General features: G+C 42.6%; 1 protein-coding gene across 1 annotated transcript in view; it reads right to left on the bottom strand.

Annotated features, from left to right (window-relative positions):
* LOC114659998 (short transient receptor potential channel 7) overlaps nt 1-23,764 on the bottom strand; it is a 292,643-nt gene that overhangs the window by 57,293 nt on the left and 211,586 nt on the right. Inside the window, exons 5-8 of the mRNA XM_028812533.2 lie at nt 17,157-17,373; nt 13,024-13,257; nt 8,365-8,629; nt 901-1,096 (exon numbers count right to left, since the gene is read on the bottom strand). Coding sequence (XP_028668366.2) covers nt 901-1,096; nt 8,365-8,629; nt 13,024-13,257; nt 17,157-17,373 — 912 coding nt within the window. The remainder of the gene's footprint in view (nt 1-900; nt 1,097-8,364; nt 8,630-13,023; nt 13,258-17,156; nt 17,374-23,764) is intronic.

Raw genomic sequence — 23,764 nt, 5'->3', positions numbered from 1 at the left:
AGAGACAACCTGGCAGAACTACATGCTCCCCTGACACTGCTACCTGTGTGGGCATGCACAAGGTATGCTGGGAACTGGAGTCCCATAGGGCAGCTTTGTCAGGTTCTGTGGGTGCCGCCTGGGGGTGCATCATCCCTGCTTTGTGGGACTTCACTTTGACCTGGAAGTTCTACCATCAGGCTGTGCCCTAATACTGGAAGTACTCCCAGATCACAAGCTAAAAGAAGCTGCTTGACATCATCCAGTTGAGTTGGATGAAGAAAGACCAAAGCTCACCTTAAGGAGTTGAAGGAGACAGAGAAAAGAGAAGGAGAAGAATTGTGGTGTGTTTGTGAGTTTCAAAGCCTTTTCTAAAGTATTTTTCAAAAAATCTTTTTTATTGTTACTGGGACTTGAGTTGTGGTGGTTGTGTCTGAGGTTTGAGGTGCTGCAACGATGATGTAACACCCCCTACTGGTCAAAGTATAATATTATCACTAAATTGTGACCAAAACTCACAACTGGATAAAAGTAATCTAAAATAATCATATTATTTTAGTTTGGTTCAATAATTTAATTGCCTTCCATTTAATTATTGCTGGTTTAAATTCCAAATGCCCTTGATTTTAAATACCTTCTTTTATTTAACAACGAGACTTTTCTAAACAACACATTAACCAAATGACTGTTTTAATGCTAGCGCTTTTTAATACAGAAGGAGTCATTTCATAACAGTTTTGTTACTTGTCAATTAAGGCAAAGACATCCTGCTTTGATCAAAAATCATTTAAGTATTCATACCATTTTTATTAATAATGTAACTTTTTAATATATCACTTCAAGGACATACCAAGCACTTCAACTTCCCATCAGACCCCAGATTCCAGTCAGAAGCAAACCAAAGTTGAAGGCTGTTCTTACCTCGATCTCCTGGTATGAGTTGTTGATCATGGCAATGAGCATGTTGAGCAGCACCACCACCATGGTGACGTTGTACACGCCATACAGGACATAGCCGATGTTCTCGATGAACTTGTGGTCATACTTGAGGACAACGGAGATAACTTCTGACAGACCAAAGATTGACCAGAATAACGTTTTAAAGCTTTCTTCAACCCTGCCAGCAGAAAGAAAGAAAAAATATAAATACAGAGAGAGAGAGTTACATGGGGATTCGTACACAACAAGAAAAGTTCATCTTCCTGCTCCACCATATAACCAACACTATCCTGTATGTAGGGCAGCCACCAGATGAATTCATAATTAAACAGACTCTGTGAAAGACACTATATAACGTAAGGGTGCCATGAGAAGTCAAGCAAAATGACTCCTTTTATTGGTGACCTGAACAGATTACAATATGCAAGCTTTCAAGGCAACTCAGACCTCTTCTTCAGGCAGTTTGTAATTGTAAAGTTTTTGATTATATGACACAACAAAGCCCAGCAAATAATCCTCTCTTCTTCTCTTGCACCTCCACTCCTCCCAGATGTGTTTTGCTCACCTCCACTCCCAAATTAGACTCTCCATTGCAAGTTTAGGGCCTCTTTTTCAACCCAACCCAGAAGTACTACTGGTGTCAAAAACCTTCTCTTCAAGAAGCTCTTCCAGGTCAGGCAAACCTCACCTTCTGCTAGCTCCCCCTAATGGCCCCCAACAAACCCAACAGGGCAGCTGTATGGAACCAAAACTCTAAAACTGTCCTGCAGGCAACCATACCGGGCTTGTCATAAGAGATGGTGTCAACAAACATATGGAAGAACAACCTGCACATGTGAGGAAGTCCACCATTGTCCTATATGTGGCATCCTGAATGGGAAACGGAGTATTATTTATCTCGATCAGCTGCTCCATCCATTTTGTCTGTCCTGTAAGGTGACATCCCAGCTGCTTCCTCTATATAACAGATAGATAGATAGATAGATAGATAGATAGATAGATAGATAGATAGATAGATAGATAGATAGATAGATAGATAGATAGATAGATAGATAGATAGATAGATAGATAGATAGATGTGAAAGGCACTATATAATAGATAGATATATAGATAGATAGATAGATAGATAGATAGATAGATAGATAGATAGATAGATAGATAGATAGATAGATAGATAGATAGATAGATAGATAGATAGATAGATAGATAGATAGATAGATTTTTGCAAATTTATTAAGTAAGTATTCACAGTCTTTGCCATGAAGCTCAAAACTGAGCTCAGGTGCATCCTGTTTCCTCTGATCATCCTTGAGATGTTTCTGTAGCTTAATTGGAGTCCACCTGTGGTAAATTCAGTTGACTGGACATGATTTGGAAAGGCACACACCTGTCTATATAAGGTCCCACAGTTGACAGTTCATGTCAGAGCACAAACCAAGCATGAAGTCAAAGGAATTGTCTGTAGACCTGAGACAGGATTGTCTCAAGGCACAAATCTGGGGAAGGTTACAGAAAAATTTCTGCTGCTTTGAAGGTCCCAATGAGCACAGTGACCTCCATCATCCGTAAGTGGAAAAGTTCGAAACCACCAGCACTCATCCTAGAGCTGGCCAACCATCTAAACTGAGCGATCGGGGGAGAAGGGCCTTAGTCAGGGAGGTGACAAAGAACCCGATGGTCACTGTGTCAGAGCTCCACAGGTCCTCTGTGGAGAGAGGAGAACCTTCCAGAAGAACAATCATCTCTGCAGCAATCCACCAATCAGGCCTGTATGGTTGAGTGGCCAGACAGAAGCTTGAGAGGTGCTGCAAAGAGGAATGGGCGAAACTGGCCAAGGATAGGTGTGCCAAGCTTGTGGCATCATATTCAACAAGACTTGAGGCTGTAATTGCTGCCAAAGGTTGCAACGACAAAGTATTGAGCAAAGGCTGTGAATACTTATGTACATGTGATTTCTCAGTTTTTTTATTTTTAATAAATTTGCAAAAACCTCAAGTAAACTTTTTTCACGTTGTCATTATGGGGTGTTGTGTGTAGAATTCTGAGGAAAAAAATGAATTTAATCCATTTTGGAATAAGGCTGCAACTTAACAAAATGTGGAAAAAGTGATGCGCTGTGAATACTTTCCGGATGCACTGTATATAGATAGATAGATAGATAGATAGATAGATAGATAGATAGATAGATAGATAGATAGATAGATAGATAGATAGATAGATAGATAGATAGATAGATAGATAGATAGATAGATAGATAGATATCTCCTTTGTAATCAGTAGAGTTGGGTCAACAACCTTCTAGCAATGTAAATGCTGCATAGTGTAAAATTGAACAGGAGTTTAGTTCGAGTGATAGGACTTTATTTGTCTTCAGGGAGAAATTAAACTTTTTTATCCAAAGCTCAATAAATACATATATATCTTCATAAGTATTTTTATATTATAAGCTAGAAGTGACAGGGCATATCTTCAGCTGTATTTTCACTTCTTGTGCACATAGTGCATGTTAAAAGACAGACATCACTGTGCGTATCTCTCTTGCTTAATTGATTTTTCTGCCAAGCTTTATGGCTCAGTGATGTTGGGTGGATATTTTGAGTTGATGAAATGCACAGACCCGCTGCCTGACACGTCACCCACTGATATACGCAGTCTGTTGGCAGCACTGGACTTGGCACTGGGTGACCAGACTGTTCTGCTTGACGCCACTAAGAATACAAAAGTCCCCTCTGGTCCTGCTGTCATTTAATCACTGGGCTCCCCTGTGCCGTTGGATACTCCAGTCCTTCTCATGCAGGAATGCATCAGAGGTGTCTTTGTCCAGAGGTTTGGGTTACCACTATGCTCAGCCAGGTCTCACTAATCAGTGTCCTTCATGGTCGCTGGATGCCCTTTACTCTATGCACTCATATTTCCTTTTAGCTAATTTTTGACACTTTCTTCTTTTTGCTCTCCTGCAAAATCTGAAAATGGAAGTTTTTTGCCTGTAGAAGATGTCGAAGTATAAAATGTGAAGATAAAAAGGCCACTCATAGTTCTTAGATTCCTTTTCCACAGCTAAAGTCTGCTGCAGTCATCACTCTGCTCACACTTTGGCTTCCTGATCAACAGCAGGCATTTCATCCAATGAGACTACAGTGCTGTTCACCTGAATGAGAGCCCCTTAAAGTGTCTCCAGGGAGCTCATCAAGGACTTCCAGGTTCTATGAGACTTCTCTGTAATGGTCCGAGCAGTGGTGTGGGAGTCTTATCGCTCCCATAACTTAGCAAAACAAGCATTAGTGTGACATTCTGTAAACATGAAGAATTGCAAGGAATGAGGTAGCGATGAGCAAAACACACCTGGGGTATGTTTTATGAAATTTGTGAACGGACAACATGAGACTCAAAATGTGTGTACTCAGCTTTCCACACAAAGATTGTGAATTATAAAAGAAAACTTGACAGGGGAACTTAGATATTTTTGTGTCAGTTGATACCCATGTGTACGCAACATTTTTGGAGAAACTGGGAAATGGCAACACCGTTAATCAATTAGGGAAATGCAGCCAAATCAGCTAAATGACAGTTCACGTTTATAATGATTCATATCACTGAGCCGTTATTAGACCGTGCTCTGATATGACAAATATATTCCACCTCAAATGTGATGACTATGATGTACAGCCTGTATTGTAGTTCCCTTTTAAGAGGGCCAATGCTGCGTATTTGCACTGAAGAGCTTTTTTAGTTTCTCATCAGTTTATATCAGCTACCTGTTGTCTCGTTTCAGAGAACTGACTGACAAGTCCAGAATATCTTAACCAAGCTTCTTCACTCCATCATGCCTGCTGTGCTGGAAACCATTAATTGACTAACTAGGCATTACATCCAGTTTTCATATGATGTGGGCGTACAGTACATGCGTAAAACATAACAGGTTGTTACTAACATAAAAAGGCATTTGAGCAGCAGTGTCCGATTTTCCTACCAAAACTGCAGCAATTTACTGCGCTCAAGACGCAATAAGGGCACCTAGCGAGAATAATTTTGTCAGCCGTAACCAGTGGCATTCCATTAATGCTCAAGTCATCCGTGATGCCAAGATGAGACTTCCAAACGTGGTGTTTCAGTGGCCTGGGATGAATTTATTTTGAAGGAAAGATGTGACTGTGCTGTACCTGATGGCTGGCTTGTTGGAAGGGTAACTGGCTCAATCCTCAGTGTGTTTTATGCCCTGCATTATAACAGTAATGGCCATTACATGTGCCAGGTGGTAGTGGGTACCTGCTCAGACAGCCTTTCTGACCCCAGAGGAGTGCAGAGGAGAGGTGCTACAGTGGCACACTCAATTATGAAGCACAATGCCATGCATCAGGAGAGAGGCCACTCTACCAGCCAATGAGGGTTTGCAGCACCTGACTGCATATGCATGAGGCTAATTAGCATAGTCCTTGTATGGTTGTTTCAGGGTGGCAACTGGGCAGAGCTAGAGACGTGTTCACGTATGCACATTTACAAGGTGATTGTCATTTATCATGTAAATTGCACAGAAATGTTCATACGTCCCTGTTTTAATATCAGATTTTTGGTGTTGGCCTATTTTCACAGTCAAATCAATGAAAAGTGTTTACAATGAGGCCCCTGGTGTGATGTACAGCCTGTTAGAGTTATTATCTTAGGGGGCAAAAAAGGACAGCTTGGTGGGGTTGCACACAAACAGACACATGTCTCATCACGCATGGACTGTGTACACAGACATACCAGATTATGCCCTCAAGTTTTTACCATATGCAGCACGTATAAAAATTATTCACCCCCTTGGAAGTTTTAACAGTTTGTTTGTTATATAACTTTGAATCACAGTGGATTTCATTTGGCTCTTTTGACACTGATCAAGTCAAAATGAACATAAATTTCTGCAGAGTGGTCTAAGTTCATTACAAATATAAAACAAAAAAAAATAACAGATCGCTGGAGTCCCCCCCCCCCCCCCCCCCCTTTTAATATGTCACCCCTAAATCATGGCGGCTGCTGCTGGTGGGTTTGAGATTTCCCAGACTGAGTTCAATGAGGGGTTTGTTTAACTGCAGTATAAATGCACTTGCATTATTATTACTAGGCTGACGTCTTTTTCCAAAGCGACTTACAACATCCATCCATCCATCCATTTTCTAACCCGCTGAATCCGAACACAGGGTCACGGGGGCCTGCTGGAGCCAATCCCAGCCAACACAGGGCACAAGGCAGGAAACAATCCTGGGCAGGGTGCCAACCCACCGCAGGACTTACAACATTTGAAATGCAATTGTTTCCATTTCTTTAGTTTTAGACACTGGAATGCCATAAGACCTGATAACAGACTGGAGTTGGGGGTAATAAAATTAAAAATACGAAGATGGAATAGAAAATGTGAAGCTCAGCAATTGAAACAGTCTGATGCATCAAAAATTTCCCCAGGGGTGATGACGCCATGCTCTGCCAGGTAGGGTTACCTCCTATATGTTGTCACAGGTGGCTGGGGGGATGACCCGGCTGGGAGGACCAGAAGAGGGCTTGCGCCTTCCCCAGACCACGTGGGGGCGACCACCCTGGCGGCCATGGGGACCACGGGTACGGAGCTTGGAAGCTCATCCCTGTAGGAGCCCGTGGTCACCGCCAGGGGGCACCCAAATGCCTTGGGAGCCCTGGACCTCAGCACTTCTGCCACACCCGAAAGTGCTGGGGGGAAGAGGATCGGGTACACAGCTGGCACTTCCGCCACACTGGGGAGTGCTGGTGGAAGATTGCCGGGAAGCACCTGGAGCACATCTGGGTGATTATAAAAGGGGCCGCCTCCCCTCATTCAGGATTGGAGTTGGGTGGAAGAAGAACGAGGTCAGGGAGGAGGCAAAGAGGCATCCTGAAGAAGAGAAGGCATTGTGTGTGTTGGCCAGGACTTTTGGGGACTTGGGAACTGTGAGCACATCTGTAAATAATGCAACCTGTAAAATAAACGTGTGTGGGGTGATTTAAACGGGTCTGCCTTTCTGTGTCCGGGTCATGTTCCACAATGTCTGTCTACTTTACACCAAACTGTGAGTGTATAAGAGATTAATAAACCGATTTTAAAGGATTGCTGTTTTATAATCCTGGAAGTAAAAAGAAGAAGTGAGAGAGATCTAGAGAGGACCAGGTTTGATTCCATTGAAAACCAGGACAGGGGGATTTCAGGACACACCGACCAACTCCAAACAGGGTTAATGCCTACTTATATACAGTAATTCCAAATCAGGTAGGGTTACCCCAGCAACAGACGTGGCACCCTATTTGTAACAATGAGCTTGACTTCTCTTTATTTAAAAAAATAATTTCCTAGAAATAAATCTTGTGAGTGCTGCAGGAGATGGATGGCCATCCCAGAGGCTGATTCCTGGCCTGGATTGGATACTACAGTAAATGAAAGGTGAAGGGCAGGCTCTCTGACAGGATGGGCAAGAAACTTTACCTGGCAGGGAGGCCAGTGTGATGGGAGGATCAGTAGAGACACTATGGCCCCTGGTGGGCTAGAAGACAGTGTCTCTGGGATTTGGATCCCCAGAGGGCATCATGGGAATTGTAGCCCTGGGAGCACAAACCTGCTAAGTTTCACCAGGGGGCGCTGCAGGCAGATATGGTCCCTATTTTGTGGGACTCCTGTCTGACCCAGAATTGCTTCCTATGGACCATGTCCTAGCCCCGGAAGTACTGCCAGGTCAAAGATAAAAGGTGCTTTGTTATCTTAACTGGACAGTCAGAGTCGGGAAGAGGTGGATGTGGCTTGGTGGGATGAGTGTGAAGAAAGAGGACTGTTATTCTGAGCTGTTTACTTTAGTTGTTCTTATTTTATCTGTGAACATAACATTTATTAATAAAAAGGGACTATATTTGAACTGGTTTGAGCGTGATTGTGTCTAGTGTTTAGCAGTACCCCCTACTGGTTACAATCTTTACACCTTTCTCATGAGCAGCAGCAGTTAGCAATGACTCCAGCATATGATATCTCACACAGTTCCATCAGACAATATCTCCATTCACGATTGTCTAACATTTCAGGGTGACAACTAAGCATCAAGAAGGATGAGTCTGATACTTACCGATCAAGCCTCCTAGAGGAGTGTGGACGAGAGAGAAGACTGGACCAGTGGTCATCTAGCAGGGTGGCAGCATGGCCAGCTGCGTGAGTGCTTTTTGTGCACCACAGAGTGGGCCAGTGGATTAGCCAAGACACATTGTTTTCTCATTTCATTTTGTGTCAACCCAACACTTAATGTGAGCAAAACAGACACTTACAAAATAAATACCACTGATTACACCAGGGCAGTCAGTAATCACACCATAGGACTACAGTGCCATACATGCATGAGTTAAGAGTGTCTTAAGTCTACAGAGCAGAAGACGGATGGACCCAAATGGAAATGCACATGACATCACGCTGAGGGACTTACGTGGTGAAGGCTGGGTTGTACTTGGCGCCCAAGTAGTAAGAGTAGAGGTTAAACATCCCGATCATGAAGGCCACAAATACCATAATAAAGATGACCATGAACTTGAAGATGTCCTTCACCGTTCTACCCAGAGAAATCTGTAGGGGCCCAAAGCTCTCATTGGCAGGGAGAATGTAGGCGATGCGTGAAAAGCTCAGCACCACTGCGATGGCATACAGGCCCTCTGAGATGATCTGGGGGTCTGAGGGCAGCCACTTGTTCCTGGCTGGAAAAGATAAAACATCATGAAGAGCAGCTAAACAGTGTCTGTTAGTAATAAGAGAGGGAGCCGCGGGACTCTTTACACATGCTGCCAATCAGCTTGCTCAGAAATCGGTCACCCGCACTCATCGCACAGGCACCCAGACACCCACTGATTTAAACAAATTCAGAAATACTCCCAGACTCAGGATGAAATACACACTCATATTTGAGGATGACGGAAACACGCAGGTTTCGATTCACATACAGTTTTGCGATTCCCTCACCAAAATTTATTTTGCAGGTGACGTGCCAAACTCGCTAAGAAGAGGTTTTTGAGTAAGCATCACCCACACTTTGGTGTTAACTTCTGTAGTTACATAATGAATGTAATCTGTTACACACCAGTAAAATCAATTCTATTTATGCTTCTAGTTCACATCATCGCTGGGAAACTGTTCTTTGTTATCTAATATTGCATAATCTTATTTTTATATTTTTATTTTTTCTTTCTTCATCTTGTAAAGCATGTTGAGATACATCATTTGTAAGAAAACATGCAATAGAAAGAAATGTTGTTGTTGGGAATCACAGTGCATTTGTAAAAAATGTAAGATGCAAATTACTGTGCCTTCTCCTAAGGAAAATTTCAGTACACGGGAAACCACACCTCCCTTGTTACCTAGCAACTGCCCTTTTCCTGTTTTCCTGTTTCTTGATTCCTGCAGAAGAGGTTAAGGATGTTCACTCTCCAAGTGCCATGAACCTACAAGTCTTATGTCTGTCTCTGATGTCAGCAAGAATGTCATCATGATTGGCAAAGTGGGTATCCTACTACCGGAACACATGTGGTGGCTCAACAAAATGTCTACACACGACAGGAAATTAATTACCGTATATACTCGCGGATAAGTTCTACCTCGGATAAGTCGAGACTTGATTTTTATCGTCTAATTTCAGGGATTTTATAATTTCTGTTGTATAAATCGAATGTGGAAAACTCACACTATTGGTCCAAAAGATTATGATATGCTAACGACCACCTGAGTGAGTAACCACAGAGCACACTGCCTTTTTGTTTCTATGTGGGTGCGGCAATGCGCTGTATCAGCGTGTGCTCCTAACCCCCCTCTCTCTCTCTCTCTCTCTCTCTCTCTCTCTCTCTCTCTCTCTCTCTCCCCCTCTCTCTCTCTCTCTCTCTATTGTGCCTACGTGATCACACGGTAATACCCAAACTATTCCGAAGCAACGTTTGCACTGATTTGTGTTTTTTGTATCTCACACCCTCATACACCTTTATTGTAAGAGCATCCCTTATCTACGATAGAGCATTCAATCAGAAGAAAATGTGAAGCTGGTTTTAAATTAAATGTCGTTGAAGTAGCAAAAGAAATTGGTAACAGCGCTGCTGCAACAAAATTCAATGCATCTTTGAAACTGATGTGAGATTGGAGGAGGCAAGCAGATGTAAAAAAAATAATAATTTAAGTGTCACATTTTTGAATATATATATAAATGTTCTGTATGTATGTATGTATGTATGTAATTTTTTCATTTAATGTGAGAGGCGCTTTTTGTCAAAACTGGTTCAGCTGCACCATTTGCAGTTTTGCACCATATGGTCCATGATAAATCCAGCAATGGAAAATTTCTGCGGTGCTCCTATTCCCTTGATACCCTAAGCACGTACTGTACTTATTTTGCTTAATGGTTCATCCAGCCCTGCCCTAATTAAGTAAATTGTTTATGCTCTGGTTGTAATGATATTAAATACAACTGCCTGTAATGCATAAAGCACCTTAGAATGGTGTGCACTGAAGTAAGATGGTGAGTGGTAATAGCACCGACTGTTTTGCATGGCATTGTGAAGGTCTCATCAGGCGCTTGATTCAATGGGCAGTAATGATCAAATTCACACTCACTCATCCTTAAACATGTGTTGTTCCACCTCAACATGGCATGGTAGCATGAACCCACCCGGTTAGGTTCGAAGCCCGCACTGGTTGTTGTCTGTGTGGAGGCTGCACCTTCTGCTCAAGTCCATGATGTCTGTGTTTGTCCAGGTAACATTATTTTCAAACCACAGCCCAAAGATGTGCCTTTCAGGTTACCGGTTTGAGTTCAGCTCAGTTCTGCATGTGATTCTAAGTGTGCGGTATGTAAGAGTGTGCCTATGATGGACTGGCACCTGCCATGCAACCAGTGCTGCTGGCGTTGACTCCACCTCCTAGAAACCCTGAGCTGAGTTAAGCGGGTGCGACGGTGTTATCATATGCCACCACAAATGGGCATCCATGGTGGATATTTGGGATAGGCTACAGCATCTATAAAGGAAGTTGTCATATTTTATTGTTATTCAACATTTCGATCTTTTGTCATCAATAGGTAGGCCCACCATACTGACTCACCACAAGTTAGACCTTCCACATTTAGGTCATGTATATGACAATTTCCCATTGGGATTAATAAAGTATCTATCTATCTATCTATCTATCTATCTATCTATCTATCTATCTATCTATCTATCTATCTATCTATCTATCTATCTATCTATCTATCTATCTATCTATCTATCTATCTATCTATCTATCTATCTATCTATCTATCTATCTATCTATCTATCTATACTGCAATCAATTGAAACAGCAGAAAGTTGGTCTCCATTGGACTAATTCTGTGACTTATGGCTGCACCAGTGATGCTTTAGGGGTGTCATATACTTATAAGATCAATATATTGAAATTATTTGACCACTTTGCAGACATCTGTTTTCACTTTGAATTTGGAAAGTTTATTTTTTATGTTGATCAGCATCAAAAAAGCCAAATAAAATCCATTGTGATTCCATGTTGTATAACAATAAAATGTGAAAATTTCCAAGGCATTGACTGCTCCCATGACCCTAAACTGAATTAAGCAGAAATGAGAATGTTATGCCTGCTGTGATGGTGACTGGTGTCCCTTTCAGGGTGACCTCCTACCTTGCACCTGATTCTGGGATACGCTTTGCTCTGTAAACAGGGTCATATTTGGGCACAGGCTGTCCAGACAAGGGCCTAGGCCGCCCTCTAGGGGTCAGGGCACATTATTGCAGCCCTTGGTAGAACTCCCTATCTTGATTTTGTTTAGAAAATTTTTATGTTGTGCGCCTCAGCAGCGCCTGCAGCGTCTACACTATACACAGCACTACATCAGTGCAGGCAGCGCGCCAGGCATCTCGTGCAATGTGCGCCATCCTCGCTACATGTGTAATGCATGGCACGTGTGACTGTGAAGCAGAGCCATTTCAACAGTTAGCTGATGCCAGGACCAGGAGTCAGATGTCACCCCCTGGTCTGCCCAAGTGATGTGCAGCCTGCCAGATGGGCACACAGCTGGCTCCCAGTCCTCTCCTCCTCTTCTTCAAGTGTGGCACCACAGGGTGAGTGACGGCCGACATGGGTGCAGTCCAGACTGCAGTGAGTGACTGAATCTGGGCAGCTTCCTCCTGTCATCATCACTCTGCTTGGCTTGTTACTAAGGACAATGGAGGCACTACAGTAAGGATACTGTGGCCACTGTGCCACCAGGGATATTTAACCAATACATACACTGCAGGGACACATTAGTAGCATATTGTGTGGGTATGGGTATGTGTATGGTGGTGTGGAGGGGAGGTGGGCAAAATTTCCTGAAAAGCAGACATCTTATGCTGTGGAGCTGAAGAAGTGCTCCCTGAGTTTGGGTGACTGTTCAGAGTTTTGAAGTACTGTGACGCCACTGTCACTCTGTAACAGGCTCAATACCCTGAGCCCATGTGTGGTACACCCTTCATCCTGTGCATGACCTTCACGTCTGGGCATTGGGGCTTGGTGATGATCTGCTCCCAACAGACCACCAAGATACAAAACCTTTTCCTATCTGTAGTCAAGATGAAGTAGCACTCAGGTGACTCTGTGTTCTGTCACCACTTTTTAACACATGGTTCTTTGGGTGACTGCAACCCTCTCCATCAGCCAGTCTAAGTGCTTCCACATCTGGCAGTGGGTTGAATCAGGCCTACAAATGCCAGAATGGCTACCTCTCTACCTGTGAGTTTAATGGCTGTTATCTGGGATAAGCCATCTTAATTTTAAATTCACTTCCATAGGTTTGGGAGTGGCCATTTTGTGAATATTTGAGCCCTGAATCTTAATTCAATCTACACTTAGTTTCTTTTTACAGCACACCGAGGACATGTCACACTATTCTATTCTCAAATCACATGCAGCAAGGAAATACAAGTGTGGAAGCCCAACCTGAGGAGCATCATGGTGTGAACGTGGTTTAAGGATTTTGTATGCTTACAGTCACTGTAGTCATAATCTGGACAGCAGAACGTCAGCATGAGCCTCAATAAATCCTTCTGATCTGTGATTGGGACAAAACACGCGCCCTTACCATAGGTGAAGTAGGCGACTTCTGCAGGCAGGCTGGCATTGCTGAGGTCATCGTTTTGCACGTACAGGTCCACGTAGAGCTGGGCCTCCGAGGCTTTCAGAAAGGCCATGAGTCGGGCGGTGAAAGAGGCCACAAAGATGGAGAGCATTCCAAAGTCTAGAACATTCCAGAGGTGCAGGACATACTCTCGCGGTCCCTCAGCCCAGATCTCCTTGCATTCAGACCAGATCATACCTATCACAAGAAAGAAGCCAATCACATACTGTTTACATGCTCATTGCCCCTCAACCAAAAACAGGCCTCAGTTTCACTGGACTCCATATTTGATAAGTGGTCTCTGCTGCACTAGTGACAATTCCAGGCAGTGGTCTCTGAACTACTGGTGCTGCAACACGTCGAGTCGTTTACACACTATACATTGCAACAAGATGGGTCAGTGAAGGGCAATCATATGGCCATTGAGGAGAGGGAGAGATCAGATGAACAATGAAACTGAGTCCAGGAGGCAGTGAAGCAAAAGCTGGGGGTCTTCTGTTTCCTTGGTAATGAAGATGACAAGGCTCAGTGAAGCCCAGCTATTTGGAAAATAAGCAGAGGGACAATTCCAATGTGAATTGGAGGGGAGTCTCTGAAATACTGTGAGACATGCACTGTTGGTGTACGTGAAGTCAACAAGAACACAGGGAGCTCATTCAGGGCAAAAGTGGAGCAAATGCTAGAATATCTTACTTCACACAAAAAACCATAGACACATGGGGTAATGTGAGGGAGAGTAGGACTTTAGGGACCCTCCAATCTCCAGTTGATGTTATTTAGGGCAGTCTGAGTGAATCGCATGGACGAGCTTGTTGAACTGAATGGTGTGTCATCATGATAACTGTTCTAACATTCTAAGTGCTATGGAGCTCAGTCATACACTGGCTTTTTAATTGGTACCTTTTGCAAATGTGATCTACCCTGACAGATAGCAGCAATCCTTTCAAGTCAAAGTTGGCATCAAGGTTTGCATACCCACACCATAATGCCAGTAAATGTAAAGTAAATGTTAAGTAAAGTTTTAAACATAGGAAGTAAAAGTGTTAGGTTTGAATACACAATGGGCAGTCAGAAAATCGAGAGTTCACCTTAGGAGAAGAATTTAGGAGTCATAGTGAACTCTAAGCTATCAACTGCCAGATAGTGTTCAGAAGCCATTAAGAACGCAAACAGAATGTGAATTTATATAGCGCCTTGATATGTGGAGTCCAAGTCCAAGGAGGTTCTGCTCAAGCTTTATAACACACTGGTGAGGCCCCATGTGGAGTACTGGGTGCAGTTTTGGTCTCCAGGCTACAAAAAGGACATAGCAGCGCTAGAAAAGGTCCAGAGAAGAGCGACTAGGCTGATTCCAGGGCTACAGGGGATGAATTATGAGGAAAGATTAAAAGAGCTGAGCCTTTTAGGTTTAAACAAAAGAAGATTAAGAGGTGACCTGACTGAAGTGTTTAAAATTATGAAGGGAATTAGTACAGTGGATCGAGACTGTTATTTTAAAATGAGTTCATCAAGAACACGGGGACACAGTTGGAAACTTGTTAAGGGTAAATTTCTCACAAACATTAGGAAGTTTTTCTTTACACAAAGAACCACAGACACTTGGAATAAGCGACCAAGTAGTGTGGTAGACAGTAGGACTTTAGGAACTTTCAAAACTCGACTTGGTGTTTATTTAGAAGAAATAAGTGGATATGACTGGTGAGCTTTGTTGGGCTGAATGGCCTGTTCTCATCTAGAGTGTTCTAATCTTCTATCACATTTAAACACACGTCTGTTCTTATTGCTACAAACATCTTGAACTTAATAGCATCTGAAGCTAAGCATGTTTGAGCCCAGCCAGCACTTGAATGGGAGGCCAATCAAGAAAAGCTTGGGTTACTACTGGAAGAGGGGCTTGCAAGGCCAGCAGGGGGCTCTCACCCTGTGGTCTGTGTGTAGATCTCAATGTCCCTGTGCAATGATGGCAACATTATGCTGTAAAAGTGAGACGTCTCATTGGATGAGACATAAAATCAAAGTCCTGACTCTCTGTGGTCCGAAAAGATCCCTGGGCATCCTTCATAAAGAGTACTGTGTATCCTCATGTCCTGGCTAAATTGCCTATCATGACCTTGATATTCAGGCTATTTACTCATCCCCTCATTCTAATTGGCTGCTTATCTTTCACCACCAAACAGCTAATGTGTGGCGAGCATACTGGTGCAGAATGGCTGCCATTGCATCATGCAGGTGAATGCTGCACATTAATGGCGGCTGAAGTGACTCACAACTCACTGTGTAAAGTGCTTTGAGTAGTGAGAAAAGTACTATATAATAAAAAATATTATTATTATTATTATTATTATTATTATTATTATTATTATTATTATTATTATTACTAATTTTTTAGGTGAGTCTGAACCCTGACAAACTCTAAATATTTGTTTTGTGGTCTTAGAATTTGGTATTTGAATATTTAAGAATCCAAGGTCTTTGCTTTTCTGGTTTATTTTACTATATCAGTAGAAAAAAGTTGTATATACCTCATACAATCTAAAATCCCTCTAGGAATGAATAAATCTACCTAAACCTTTATATTTACAAGACTGAGCTCAGAAGTCCGTAACAAGAAATAAACTGCTCCCTCTGCTGGATAAGGATGAAATTACACATCAATTCTCAGACTTCAGAAGAACCACTTCCAGACAAGCAGGAGAAGGAGACATGACGCAGTTCTTATTTACTTGTTTCTAAGACGAACCCAACACGCTTCAGAGGTCATTTCAAATGAATAAAAATCGTCTAGAGGCAATGCCATCAGCAAGTATTTAATTTTGGAATTGGGATCTTAAAAAGGTAATATAGAGGCTACTAAAAAGATGTGAAAAGCTGTAATCAGTAGACAACTAAATTAACAAAATCCCTAGAGAAGCACAATTCAGTAGCTTAAAAAAAAATAATCAAGGAAAATATTTAAGTCAGTCTGAAAAAGGTTCATCGTGTGGTGGGTGCGGCAACGTGCTGTAGCAGTGCATGCTCCCAACCTCCTCCTCTTCCTCCTGAAAAAGGATACTGAACTAGGATATAAATTTGTCTATATGCCAATGTGCGCCTGATGAGACTCATGGTAGCCATTTAGCTATTTCAGATAAGGAAAACAGAAGTTTCAAGTTTGGGTAGTTATACTCTTACTAATGATGGAGCTGAAGAGTGAACACGAGGAACTCAACAGCACTCTGTACTTGTGACAATAAGGACACTAAGAACATATGCAAACAATCACATAAGGTATGTTAATAAGAAAATGAACGACAAATAGTAAGTAAAATGTGTAAAAAAAGACAGACAGATGGATGGACTGACAGATGAAAGGACAGACAGAAAGATGGATGTGAAAGGCACTATATAATAGATAGATAGATAGATAGATAGATAGATAGATAGATAGATAGATAGATAGATAGATAGATAGATAGATAGATAGATAGATGTGATAGGCACTATACAGTAGATAGATAGATAGATAGATAGATAGATAGATAGATAGATAGATAGATAGATAGATAGATAGATAGATAGATAGATAGATAGATGTGACAGGCACTATACAGTAGATAGATAGATAGATAGATAGATAGATAGATAGATAGATAGATAGATAGATAGATAGATAGATAGATAGATAGATAGATAGATAGATAGATGTGACAGGCACTATACAGTAGATAGATAGATAGATAGATAGATAGATAGATAGATAGATAGATAGATAGATAGATAGATAGATAGATAGATAGATAGATAGATAGATAGATAGATAGATAGATAGATAGATAGATAGATAGATAATATTGCTTTTCTCTAAAGCTTGGAATCACTTGTATGAAGTTGCTTTCTGGTTTAATAAAGGTCTGATTTTGCCGTGGTCTTTAAAGAGAATGTCTACCTTTAAGACAGTTTCATCTCCAATACAAATAAAACTACAGTATATCTGAAATACATTCTAAGTGGTTCAGTGAGAGGGCAGTTGACTTGAATGCTAAACTTGCAGCTCTCCTTCAGCATCTGGACGGGTCCTGCAGATGGCTGCTTCATTAATAGTAATAACTGGCACTCACCCAACACCCACTTCATGATCAGCATCTCTGTCCATGAGAACTGGGTGGTCTTCACTCGGAAAATCTGCCTCGGATGGTCGGTGATGGTTTCATTGGGCAGGTTCTTCACTCCCTCAAATCGGTCTGAAGCATTCAGAACCAGAAGCCCCAAAAAGACAGTGAAGGAGACAGCATGGGCCACAAACTTCATGAAGGGGCTACGAAGGATGAGTCCTAACTGAAAGGAAACAGAGGTTTGCTCACACATGCACACTTTGATTTTTGGCATTTTATAGAAACTGTCTAAAGAAAACATAATTTACAAGTCTGAAAGTTTAATACTTTCAGAAAACTTCAAATCAACATTATAGAGTACAAAAATGAAGTTCACACTTAACAATGGCCATCGTGATGTAATCCATATAAAATTCTTCTACTAATGAATGAACTGAAATACATAGAAGGATATAAGCATGATTAAGCTGAGATGCCAGCAGAAATGTCTGCTTGTCCACAAGAGAACACACTTTGGTTCCCTGCCAGTGCGATGCGCCATTTAAAAGCACCAACCATGAAATGTCTATTGTAACCGTTCCAATTCAAGTTTGCATGGCTTTATATAGTCATCTCTCTTTGGTTCTACACCTTGTGGCGTAGTGGATGGTTAATGCAGCAAAGAAAACATTTCTCCATTAGGACATCATTTCGAGGTCAGTCATGCTGCAGTCAGTGCTCTGCATTGGGTCCCTCATTAAAGACGTGAGCCCTAGACATCCACATAAGCCAAAGAAGTGACAGGCCGTTTGCTCACCTGCATCACAATCTCTTCCCACCATGATAAAGCCCACTAGGTTAACATATCTTTTGCCCAAACTGTCACAGAGTGGTAATAATCCATCATTCTACTAATAATGGCTAAATACAGTTTGGGCCAGGGGTTTCATGGCCGACTGTTATACGTGTTATTTCCCCATTTACTCAGCATATGTACAAGGAGGAACTCAAAAATTCTCAGAATTGGTCAATAGCACAGGAGTAGGGTGTAGTTATTAAATATGCCACAAAGTATTGTGTGCGTACAAGCGTGGTTAATCAGTCCTCCGAGTGGCACTGTGCTGAGTTGATCGAGAGCATATGTCTGCTCTTTATTATACAATCATTCCGGTGACTTCAGTGACTTTTTATCGTTAAAGTCACCAGGACAGATTTTCAAGAGATGGTGATGAGGATTGTGTTTTTTGAAACTGATGGACTTGTTGATGAAGAGCTTGTTTCCCATGAGAAGACTCTTAATCAGTCAAATAATAATGAACTGCAGCAACATCTAAAGGAAAAAGAAGTCTGGTGAAGTCGGACTCCCAAAACTGCGTTGTGCACCATGACAGCGCACAGCGTATTGTCAAAGAGCGCTTGACCAAAATCAATGCAGTTTGTTGCTATGAGCTCCCCATATTCAGCAGATCTCACTCCCTTTAACTTCCTTTTGTTCCTGAAATGAAAATTGAGATTGAAAGAAAGAAGATTTGCAACCGTGTAAAAAAATAATGGAAAACGCCAGAGGATCTACAGTAGATACAGTAACAAAAATTGAGTATGGGGAATGTTAACGGGAAATGGAGAAGCGCTAAGTGTACAGCAGCCCAAAGAGAGTTCTTTAAAAGTGACTCACATGGAATTGCTGTCATTTTTATAAGGAAGGCTTCTTTTTAACAATTCCGAAAGATTTTTTGGATCTCCCTTTGCAAATTTACTGCTCACCTATGTGTCCACAGTGAGATTGTGCCTTTGTTCTTACATTACTTAGTGTTAAAGGATAACTGAGGTGTGATTCAAGTTGAGGTTATTTCTTCACGATCATGGTATATATTAGTTTTCCACATTAAATTTCATTTTAAAGTTAAGCATTTCTGATAAATTAAAAAAAATAAGTAGATTTTCTTATGGGTGGGACGGTGGCGCAGTGGGTGGCACTGCTGCCTCGCAGTAAAGAGACCTGAGTTCGCTTCCTGGGTCCTCCCTGCATGGAGTTTGCATGCTCTCCCCGTGTCTGCGTGGGTTTCCTCCCACAGTCCAAAGACATGCAGGTTAGGTGCATTGGCGATTCACTGGCCTAATGTGTGCTTGGTGTGTGGGTGTGTGTGTGCCCTGTGGGGGGCTTGCGCCCTGCACGGAATTTATTCCTGCATGGTGCCCTGTGTTGGCTGGGATTGGCTCCAGCAGACCCCCGTCGCCCTATGTTACGATATAGCAGGTTGGATAATGACTGACTGACTGACTGTTCTTGCATTTTACAATGGAGCTAATAGGTACTAGGATCCAGGCATAGGAAAAAGCATTAAAACATATCAAATATGTCCACTTTTCAAACCAAAAATGTTATGGAGTATTGATCCATATCTTGAAATTGCACACATATTGCAAAACAGCATATTCATGTTATTTAAAGAAGGAAAAAAAAAGCAAAGCACATTTGTGAGATTGAGGCATTTTAAAATGGCACCGGCTGTACACTTCCATCGCTGCTGGTCTTCCTCCACAGCACCCTGCAAAAATTCAACGGTTTTTGGCCCGCCAGGGTGGGTAGCCACTTATGCACGGGACACTGCCATATTTTACATTTATTTGTGCATGTTGTAATAAACCCACAACTCAATCAAAAGCAAATCTGATATTTTTATGCCCCCAAGGACATCTTGTTTTAAATAAACCATTAAGTTTCCACGTTGATAGATAGATAGATAGATAGATAGATAGATAGATAGATAGATAGATAGATAGATAGATAGATAGATAGATAGATAGATAGATAGATAGATAGATAGATAGATAGATAGATAGATAGATAGATAGATAGATAGATAGATAGATAGATACTTTATTAATCCCAAGGGAAATTCACATTCTCCAGCAGCAGCATACTGATACAAAAAACAATATTAAATTAAAGATTGATAACAATGCAGGAAAAAAAAGACAATAACTTTGTATAATATTAATGTTTACCACCCCCCGGGTGGAACTGAAGAGTCGCATAGTGTGGGGGAGGAACGATCTCCTCAGTCTGTCAGTGGAGCAGGACAGTGACAGCAGTCTGTCGCTGAAGCTGCTCCTCTGTCTGGAGATGATCCTGTTTAGTGGATGCAGTGGATTCTCCATAATTGATAGGAGCCTGCTCAGTGCCCGTTGCTCTGCCACAGATGTTAAACTGTCCAGCTCCATGCCAACAATACAGCCTGCCTTCCTCACCAGTTTGTCCAGGCATGAGGCATCTTTCTTCTTAATGCTGCCTCCTTTCATTAGTTAAATATGTGATTTACACAAGCATATGCCAAGGCGAGCAGCGTGGAACCACTGAAAAAACGTACTTTTATCAAAGATCCCACCTACGTCACACCACTTCCAGTGAAATTGACATTACCATTTGAAGAGTTGAGTTTCAGGCCTTTTCAGTGATGTATGGTTGTCTGCGATTGGTCAGTTGCCCTACGTGTCACAGCTGGGAGTAAAAGGCGGGACATTTATTCCTCATTCGACAGCTCACCTTTATGCATTGTGAGACTGCACATGAAATGTTCGGCTGATGTGCAGTAAGACTTGAAGTTTGTACTAGTGAAATGTCTTTCTCTTCAAAAGAAGGAAACATACGGTTGAGGGCATCCTAGAAAAGTTATAGAGTACTAAAGATAAGAAATATGAAGACCACGAGTCACAGTTTTGACTCTACTGAGAACGATGCGTTTACTGAAGGACTCTATGCTATGCTTGGTTTATAAGTGCTGCTAAGTTTAACTTTGAGCAACTCTGTTTGTATTTTTCACTGTTCAGGCATCATGGATTCAATCAGCACATCCAAACCCTATTTGCTGCACGTCCTGTCAATGTCAGTTTTTTGAGCGGTGCTCTTCCAGTTTTAACGTCTTTGCGTACCTGCTCGAGGTTTTCACATAAGAAGCCCTTTGATCGAATGTCACTGGCTGTGTAAACCTTTATGGGGGAATGTATTCATATTTGGCTGCACCATGCTGTTGCTCCCAGTTTTCATTCTGGACCCCCTTTTCTTCATTTGCAAATCGAATATCACTGAATTTCTCTGCACAACCTTTCATTGGGGATCGCTCTTCGATCAAATGTATTTAGTGTGTAGAAAAGGCACTATACAGGCGCCCGACCTGGCACAGAAGGACACAGAGGCACGTAATTAACCAAGGACTTTTATTTTCTTCTTCACCCATGGGCGCACATCTTCCCCGTGACCCACAGGCAATACACAGTCCCACAAGCACTCTTCTCCACACACCAACAATCTTTTCTCCTCTCCCACCACTCATCCACAAGCGTAGTCCTCCTCCTCCCGACCCTGGCTCTCTGAGTGGAAGTGGCTGGCCCTTTTTATATCCCACTCGGAAGCGTTCCAGGTGCTTGATCACCTGGTCCTAATTGCATTTCCGGGTGGGGCTGAAGATTCGACCAGCCGGGCTGCAGACTCCATGCAGCTCCCCCTAGTGGCCATCCGAGCCTCCAACCTGGCTGTGGAGGACTCCATCTCCCATGGAGCCATGCGCCAGGTTGGGGAATCATCGTCCGCCAGGGAAGCTGCCACCAAGCGTCCTGGGGGAGGTATTGAAGTGTCCATGGCTGCTCCCCCACCACTACTCACGGTTCTCATGTGCTCTCTTAAAAATCCTGATTTTTTAATGGCACTTGTGAAAGATCAGCTCGAGCCAGACAGACACACAGACTCACAAGTTCAAGAACACACACGTTTATTATTCGTCTGCACACAACACAGTGCCCAAATCCCCAACAATGCTCGCTGTCATTTTCTTTCTCCTTCTCTTCTGCCTCCTTCACTCCTCTCCTGCAAGCTCTGTCTTCTACCTCCTGACTCCGGCTCCTCTTTTTTACTGCACCTGGAAGTACTCCAGGTGCTCCCTGATCAACTTCCGGCAGCACTTCCGGGTGTGGCGGAAGTGCTGCAGACCAAGGCTCCAGAGCTATCCAGGCACCCTCACCGTCTGTCGGTGGTCACGGACCCCAGCAGGGGTTGAGCTTCTAAGCTCCAAGCTTGTGGCCCCGATGCAACCCAGGGTGGCTGCCCTCTGGAACTGCTGTTGACATGTCCTCTCCCCCGGTCTGCTCCTCAAAAGGGCGTCCCAACCAGGCAAGGACCCCAGTCGTCTGTCACACACTTTATTGTTCCTTACTGGATTGTGTGGCTCCTCTTTGAACCTTTGCTTGACAAAGCACCATTTCATTCTGGGAAGGCTTCTTTGCACATGAAGTTGGTTTTTTGTGCTTTGAAAAACTTCCTAATATGTAAAAAATGTTTGATACAGACCACCTAGCAGGACACTAACAGATCTGGAGTTAGCCTGTCGCATTGCATGTATGAAGTGAGAGTCCTCTTAAAATCCTGAGCCTGTTACCATCTACAGTAGTCATGATCATCTACTGTATGGAGCCTGTTACAGATCTATACAAACAAACATTCTTTGTAGAACCTTCATGTGATGGGTCTTTTGGGAATCAAAAATGGTTCCCCTATGACTTCGCTCTGAAGAACCACTCTGGCACTATTATTTTTAAGAGTGTATGGTTGGCTATCTTGCAGCACACTAATGGATGAAGAAAACCAGGACTTGGACTGTGTTAGTTTACGTAGCAAGAGTCCTTTGAAAATCAGGAGCCATTTGGTATCTCACAGATCTATAACCTGTAATCCCCAGCTCTGCCACTACATTTTGAGACTGCGGCTCACCACACCACGAACGCTCACCATCTTGTCATGATCATTTACTGTATGGAGCCTGTTATGGATCAAAATAATAAAGGCCCTTTCTGGAACTTTCATGTCAAAGAGGTCATTTGGGAACCAAAAATCGTTCCCCTGTGGAACCGTTCTGACGAACCACTCTGGCATCTTTATATTTAAGAATGTGGGGAACTCCCCCTGCCCATCTCTGTCAATCAGATGTCATTGTGAGTACATGAGTTAAAAAAGCCGTTTCAGCTAGCATCTTAATCACGGTATAATCCCCCCCTCCACTGCAAGGATAGACAGTGACATGTGATATGAATCAAGAGCGGCGTTTGGGGGTGGCAAGTGTGGCAACCGCTCTACGGCCTCGTGAATAACGGGGTCTCACTTTTGCGGACTGCATGTCCCGTTCAAGCAGACTCGTCAAGTTATATTCTCCAGTGTATATATATTTGAGATGTTTCTAAGAGGAACCTTTTTAAAATCCCTCTTCAAGGTCAAATTCATACATGTACGCCTTTGAAAACATTCCATAGTCCACCTTCATCGCCTGAAAAGGGTCGCCAGTAAAATCCCTTCCTAAAATAGGTCTAGCCCATTAATCACTGGGTTGGCTTCTCCATTTTTTACAGCGTAATCATCCTGACAGGACAGATTAGGACAGATTGCAGTGATTAACTCTACGTAGACTTCCTTCCATGGCAGCAGGTGGGCACACTATATAACTCATGCCCAGTTTAGAGTTTCCAAAGCGCTGTCTATTGTTTGGAACTGCAGAGGAAACCAATTTATTCTATGCAAGGATGGGAAGGACTAGCGAACGCTACTCTACAAACGTGAAGGGAAAGGAACTCTGCCGTCTGCAGCTGAG

Source organism: Erpetoichthys calabaricus, chromosome 11 (genome assembly GCF_900747795.2).
Source record: "Erpetoichthys calabaricus chromosome 11, fErpCal1.3, whole genome shotgun sequence".
NCBI classification, from domain to species: domain Eukaryota; kingdom Metazoa; phylum Chordata; class Cladistia; order Polypteriformes; family Polypteridae; genus Erpetoichthys; species Erpetoichthys calabaricus.
This window is presented reverse-complemented; position numbering and strand designations above follow the sequence as displayed.